This window comes from Salmo salar, chromosome 07 (genome assembly GCF_965601325.2).
Source record: "Salmo salar chromosome 07, fSalSal1, whole genome shotgun sequence".
NCBI lineage: Eukaryota > Metazoa > Chordata > Actinopteri > Salmoniformes > Salmonidae > Salmo > Salmo salar.
Window position 1 is genome coordinate 13997501 of NC_138297.1, and position 7500 is coordinate 14005000.

Below are 7500 nucleotides of genomic sequence, written 5' to 3' on the forward strand. Positions count from 1 at the left end.
CAATCCCCTCCTCTCTACATACAGTATCCCTCTCCAATCCCCTCCTCTCTCCATACAGTATCCCTCTCCAATCCCCTCCTCTCTACATACAGTATCCCTCTCCAATCCCCTCCTCTCTACATACAGTATCCCTCTCCAATCCCCTCCTCTCTACATACAGTATCCCTCTCCAATCCCCTCCTCTCTACATACAGTATCCCTCTCCAATCCCCTCCTCTCTACATACAGTATCCCTCTCCAATCCCCTCCTCTCTACATACAGTATCCCTCTCCAATCCCCTCCTCTCTACATACAGTATCCCTCTCCAATCCCCTCCTCTCTACATACAGTATCCCTCTCCAATCCCCTCCTCTCTACATACAGTATCCCTCTCCAATCCCCTCCTCTCTACATACAGTATCCCTCTCCAATCCCCTCCTCTCTACATACAGTATCCCTCTCCAATCCCCTCCTCTCTCCATACAGTATCCCTCTCCAATCCTCTCCTCTCTCCATACAGTATCCCTCTCCAATCCCCTCCTCTCTACATACAGTATCCCTCTCCAATCCCCTCCTCTCTACATACAGTATCCCTCTCCAATCCCCTCCTCTCTACATACAGTATCCCTCTCCAATCCCCTCCTCTCTACATACAGTATCCCTCTCCAATCCCCTCCTCTCTACATACAGTATCCCTCTCCAATCCTCTCCTCTCTACATACAGTATCCCTCTCCAATCCCCTCCTCTCTCCATACAGTATCCCTCTCCAATCCCCTCCTCTCTACATACAGTATCCCTCTCCAATCCCCTCCTCTCTACATACAGTATCCCTCTCCAATCCCCTCCTCTCTTGCTCTCTTTTGTTTTAAAGTTATTCGATGGAATTTAGATGACGTCAATGACATTCGGGTCTATACAAGAATTGTCACAAGGGTCCCAACATCTTTTAGGTATGAAATTGTTGATCAACTTTGACTTTGAGGTGAACTATCCCTTTGATATGGAAGAGAAGAGTTCAGTGTTAGGGAAGCATAAATGTTAGGAAAGCAGTGGGTTAGTCACCTGAGCAACAGCTTTAGTGTTAGTGTTAGCCGAGGAAGAGGAGGAAGAGGAGAGGAGTTTGGATTTGACAGGGCCAGGGCCAGGGGTTTTGTAGTGGCTGGAGGAAGAGGAGGAGGAGGATGATGCCAGGCGACTGGGCTTGGGGGAGTAGCGGGCGGCCAGCTTGGGCGAAGGCATGTTCTCATACAGGTCAGGGTCAGTGTTCTCATACAACACCTCCTCTCTCAGACGTCGCCCTCCGGTGCCAGGGCTGGAGTATAGCGCCTCTGGGTCCTTACGATAGAGGAAGGTATGCAAAGAGGAGAGGAGAGAAGAGGAGAGGAGAGAAAGGGAGAGGAGAGAAAGGGAGAGGAGAGAAAGGGAGAGAAGAGGAGAGGAGAGAAGGGGAGAGGAGAGAAGAGAAGAGGAGAGGAGAGAAGGGGAGAGGAGAGAAGAGAAGAGGAGAGGAGAGAAGGGGAGAGGAGAGAAGAGGAGAGAAGAGGCAAGGAGAGGAGAGAAGGGGAGAGGAGAGAAGGGGAGAGGAGAGGAAATATAAAGAGAAAGAAAATGGTAAGAGAGAAGGGGAGATGAAAATGTGAAACAGAGTGAAAAAAGGAGCCAGCAAAGGAGACGATAAAAGAAGGGGGGAGGAGAGGAGAAAAAGAAGAGAGGATGCCAAAGGGTTGATGTTGTTGTTACAGACCAGTGAGTTAGAGCAGGGGAACATACTTGAAAGTTGCACAATCATTTAATCAGAGGGATGAGCATGGGAAAGAGGGAGCGAGAGAGGATGAGAAACAGAAAGATGTCCCTGATGCAAGCCATCACAATGCAGCATCCAGACAGGAGATACTGCACCCATTTGTTTTATATATAGATATTTTGTTGGTTTTCTCAGTGAATGTGTGTGTGTGTGTGTGTGTGTGTGTGTGTGTGTGTGTGTGTGTGTGTGTGTGTGTGTGTGTGTGTTTACCGTTCCATTGATGGGCACATCGTCATAGTGCAGTGCCATTCCAGAGGGACATGCGTAGCTGTTAGCAGGGTTGTCCAGATAAGGTTTGGGAGATACAGCTCGTTTACTAGTGAAGCTGAGGAGGACACTGTGAGTTATTATACACGTGACAACACAAGGAAAAATGACACCTCCTCATAATCCTATTCATCTATAGAAATGTAGAGACCTATTGGGAATAAGGAGAGCCTTATAGCTGTTGTCTCATAGTGTTTCCATCATACAAATAACAGTCCAATCATTTAGTACTCCAGTTGATATTGAAACTCTGTATCCAGCCCTTTGCTAAGTGTGTGGTGTTTTTGTGTGGGCAGGACTGGACTACACACAGTGCTCTGGTGAAAACAATGCTGGTAAGAGAGTGACTCACATCCTCTGGGGGAAAACACTGATCCAGAGACGTCCTAAATGAACAGGGACTCTTCAACACTTCATAGTGGACCCACCCCATCTGTCATACAACGCTTGCCTTTTTAAGGATTTCAAAACACATGCCCACACGGCCACCATACCCAGCAACACCCCATCTTTAATAAAATATACATATTTAGTTTTGCCTTTTTTACCCCAGATATAAACATACGAATAACAACTTACAGATAAACACAAACAACGCCTACATCTCATCAGCCCGGAACTGCACGCTCACACCCCATCTAGAAGACAAATGACCCCTGTGTGTGTGTGTGTGTGCGTGCGTGCGCGTGTGTGTGCGTCTCACCAGAAGGACTGCTTGGCCAGCTGGATAACGTTTGCGGTAGTCTCTACATCTATGTAATCGTAATGTAAGGCAGCAGGGTCTGTGATAGAGCCTGTTTCAGCTAGCAGCATCCCCAGCCACCGACCCATGACCTCTGAGGACGACGCCTGGAGAGAACAGGAGGGTTTAGAGAGATCCATCACTATTTTATATCCAAGTCAAACTATCACATGACCACAAAGCTACTCACTAGTTGTTAGTGCACTTGATGGTGTGGGACAAAGCTGCCCCTTGGGTGCTGATTTAAGGTCAGATCTGATGATTTGAACATGAAGGTTGAGATTTGGCGTGGTCGGTAAGCTGATCCTAGATCTGAATCTAAGACCAACTTCCACCCATTGACCACCGACCTACCTCCAGCACAGCCACCTCCTGTCCGTTGCGGAGCAGACGGAAGGCGAAGGGGTGTTTGGAGTCCAGTCCAGGGCTGACCTCGCAGCCTCTGAGGGGCAGGCTGGCCGTATGGGTCTTCAGATCAGTACGGTCCTTATGAAGCAGCAGCTGGTTGTCCTTCAGACGACACCAACGCTCACGCCAGCGGTTATTGGACAGCACGTTCAGGTAGCCTGTCAATCAGACAAGATGGACCAGTTAGGATAAAGGGGTGGGGTAAAGTGACCAATGGTGAAACGGCAGACCAGGAAATGGGTCAATAGCTGCAGTTCTGGTTGTTGTAAGTCAAGACATGTCCCCATACATTCTACATAGAAACAACAAAAATGTATTGGAACACAACAGAGCACCTATACAACCAATCCACCCTTGATATAGGTTGTCCTCTACACCCCAGATGTGACCTCTAACCCCTAACAGGTGTCTTACCACAGGTGGGTATGTCCTCCTCGGCTGAAGAGGTCTGTTCGTCAGTGGACGGCTTCTTCTTGCCTAAGCCAATGATCTTAGTGATCTTCTTCCCCGCCCCTTTACCCAGCGTGCCTCCCTTCTGACTCTTCTGAGAGTCCTTCTTCCCTTTACCTGAGGGAAAGAGAGAGAGAGAGTTGGCGAGGGAGACAGAGAAAGAGAGGAGGGGAGAGAGAGAGAGTTGGCGAGGGAGACAGAGAGAGAGAGAGGAGGGGAGAGAGAGAGAGAGAGAGTTGGCGAGGGAGACAGAGAGAGAGAGAGAGAGGAGGGGAGAGAGTTGGCGAGGGAGACAGAGAGAGAGAGGAGGGGAGAGAGAGAGAGTTGGCGAGGGAGACAGAGAAAGAGAGGAGGGGAGAGAGAGAGAGTTGGCGAGGGAGACAGAGAGAGAGAGGAGGGGAGAGAGAGAGAGAGTTGGCGAGGGAGACAGAGAGAGAGAGGAGGGGAGAGAGAGAGTTGGTGAGGGAGACAGAGAGAGAGAGGAGGGGAGAGAGAGAGTGGGAGAGAGAAAAAGGAAGGTATAGAGTGAGAGGGAGAGAGAGAGAGAGGGAGGAGGGGAGAAAGAGAGTGGGAGAGAGAGGAAGGTATAGAGTGAGAGGGAGAGAGAGAGGGAGGAGGGGAGAAAGAGAGTGGGAGAGAGAAAGCGGAAGGTATAAAGTGAGAGGGGGAGACAGAGAGAGAGGAGGGGAGAGAGTGAGAGGGGGAGACAGAGAGAGAGGAAGGTATAGAGTGAGAGGGGGAGACAGAGAGAGAGGAGGGGAGAGAGAGAGTGGGAGAGAGAGAGAGAGAGAAAGGAGGGGAGAGAGAGAGCGGGAGAGAGAAAGAGGAAGGTATAGAGTAAGAGGGAGAGACAGAGAGAAAAGACAGACATACAATGCCAGAGAGCTAGACCTTGACGGTATTGTAATCTTTAACAATTCAACTATGATCACAGTACCTGATAAGACTGTAATACACAAGCAGATCATTTGAATATTTTGGTCAGAAATTAGGCCTACTATCCAAAGAGACCCATGGACACAATGACAGTCAACATTATCCTGGAAATACTGTGGTCTAAACCAGGCCTTAAAGGCTGTCTCTGTGTGTCTGAAGATACAATCTGCTGGTCCCTGTTGTTTGGATTGGAGAGGAGAGAGACACAGGAGAGAGACACAGGAGAGACACAGGAGAGAGACAGTGGAGAGAGACAGGAAGAAGAGAGACAGGAAGGAGAGAGACAGGAAGGAGAGAGACACAGGAGAGACACAGGAGAGAGACACACAAGAGAGACACAGGAGAGAGACACAGGAGAGACACAGGAGAGAGACACAGGAGAGACACAGGAGAGAGACACAGGAGAGAGACACAGGAGAGACACAGGAGAGAGACATAGGAGAGAGACAGGAGAGATACATTGGAGAGAGACAGGAAGGAGAGAGACAGAGGAGAGAGACAGAGGAGAGAGACAGGAGAGATACATTGGAGAGAGACAGGAAGGAGAGAGACAGAGGAGAGAGACAGAGGAGAGAGACACAGGAGAGAGACAGAGGAGAGAGACAGGAGAGATACATTGGAGAGAGACAGGAAGGAGAGAGACAGAGGAGAGAGACAGTGGAGAGAGACACAGGAGAGAGACATAGGAGAGATACATTGGAGAGAGACAGGAAGGAGAGAGACACAGGAGAGAGACAGAGGAGAGAGACAGTGGAGAGAGACAGTGGAGAGAGACACAGGAGAGAGACAGAGGAGAGAGACAGAGGAGAGAGACAGTGGAGAGAGACACAGGAGAGAGACAGTGGAGAGAGACAGAGGAGAGAGACAGAGGAGAGAGACAGTGGAGAGAGACACAGGAGAGAGACAGAGGAGAGAGACAGAGGAGAGAGACAGAGGAGAGAGACAGGAGAGAGAGACAGAGGAGAGAGACAGAGGAGAGAGACAGAGGAGAGAGACAGTGGAGAGAGACAGAGGAGAGAGACAGAGGAGAGAGACAGTGGAGAGAGACAGTGGAGAGAGACAGAGGAGAGAGACAGTGGAGAGAGACAGTGGAGAGAGACACAGGAGAGAGACAGAGGAGAGAGACAGAGGAGAGAGACAGTGGAGAGAGACAGTGGAGAGAGACACAGGAGAGAGACAGAGGAGAGAGACAGGAGAGAGACAGTGGAGAGAGACAGAGGAGAGAGACAGAGGAGAGAGACAGTGGAGAGAGACACAGGAGAGAGACAGAGGAGAGAGACAGAGGAGAGAGACAGTGGAGAGAGACAGAGGAGAGAGACAGAGGAGAGAGACAGTGGAGAGAGACAGTGGAGAGAGACAGAGGAGAGAGACAGTGGAGAGAGACAGTGGAGAGAGACACAGGAGAGAGACAGAGGAGAGAGACAGGAGAGAGACAGTGGAGAGAGACAGAGGAGAGAGACAGAGGAGAGACACAGGAGAGAGACAGTGGAGAGAGACAGAGGAGAGAGACAGAGGAGAGACACAGGAGAGAGACAGGACAGAAGGTTTCTGAGGCAGTAGTTCAAGATTCCCCACGAATGATGTCATCATAGTGAGACATCTGATGCTCTGAGTCTGGAGTGCTTCTGCACGCTGACACACACACACACACACACACACACACACCACACACACACACACACACACACACACACACACACACACACACACACACACACACACACACACACCTTAACTGCCCTGCATCAATCAGTACTCAGATCCAGTAACCATGATAGAGATGATATCTGCCATGGCGACGACTTCATTACATATGTGGCCATTTGTTCCCAAACATGGCTATAGTTTCTCTAGCCGCACGCACGCACACACACACACACACACACACACACACACACACACACACACACACACACACACACACACACACACACACACACACACACACACACACACACACACACACACACACACACACACCAGACCCCGGGCCTAAGGTAGGAAACCAGACACACAGATGTGAAAGAGCTTCACTTTCAAAAGGATGATTATTATAATTTGTTCCTCTTTTTTGGGGAGAAAGACTGGGGGAAAACTCTCTGATCAGGAGAAAGACTGGGGGAAAACTCTCTGATCAGGAGAAAGACTGGGGGAAAACTCTCTGATCAGGAGAAAGACTGGGGGGAAACTCTCTGATCAGGAGAAAGACTGGGGGAAAACTCTCTGATCAGGAGAAAGACTGGGGGAAAACTCTCTGATCAGGAGAAAGACTGGGGGGAAACTCTCTGATCAGGAGAAAGACTGGGGGAAAACTCTCTGATCAGGAGAAAGACTGGGGGAAAACTCTCTGATCAGGAGAAAGACTGGGGGAAAACTCTCTGATCAGGAGAATGACTGGGGGAAAACTCTCTGATCAGGAGAAAGACTGGGGGGAAACTCTCTGATCAGGAGAAAGACTGGGGGAAAACTCTCTGATCAGGAGAAAGACTGGGGGAAAACTCTCTGATCAGGAGAAAGACTGGGGGAAAACTCTCTGATCAGGAGAAAGACTGGGGGAAAACTCTCTGATCAGGAGAAAGACTGGGGGAAAACTCTCTGATCAGGAGAAAGACTGGGGGAAAACTCTCTGATCAGGAGAAAGACTGGGGGAAAACTCTCTGATCAGGAGAAAGACTGGGGGAAAACTCTCTGATCAGGAGAAAGACTGGGGGAAAACTCTCTGATCAGGAGAAAGACTGGGGTGAAACTCTCTGATCAGGAGAAAGACTGGGGGAAAACTCTCTGATCAGGAGAAAGACTGGGGGAAAACTCTCTGATCAGGAGAAAGACTGGGGGAAAACTCTCTGATCAGGAGAAAGACTGGGGTGAAACTCTCTGATCAGGAGAAAGACTGGGGGAAAACTCTCTGATCA

The 7500-nt window shown here is 49.7% G+C and overlaps 1 protein-coding gene across 4 annotated transcripts in view; it reads right to left on the bottom strand.

Annotated features, from left to right (window-relative positions):
• Window positions 1–7500, bottom strand: part of afap1 (actin filament associated protein 1) — a 143663-nt gene that overhangs the window by 13592 nt on the left and 122571 nt on the right. For 3 of the 4 annotated variants that reach the window (XM_014206540.3, XM_014206537.3, XM_014206538.3), the window contains exons 9-13: window positions 3617–3769; window positions 3149–3360; window positions 2756–2901; window positions 1996–2110; window positions 1044–1316 (exon numbers count right to left, since the gene is read on the bottom strand). In XM_014206540.3, the coding sequence (XP_014062015.1) occupies window positions 1044–1316; window positions 1996–2110; window positions 2756–2901; window positions 3149–3360; window positions 3617–3769 (899 nt within the window). The remainder of the gene's footprint in view (window positions 1–1043; window positions 1317–1995; window positions 2111–2755; window positions 2902–3148; window positions 3361–3616; window positions 3770–7500) is intronic. The other variant, XM_014206541.3, reaches the window with a different exon arrangement.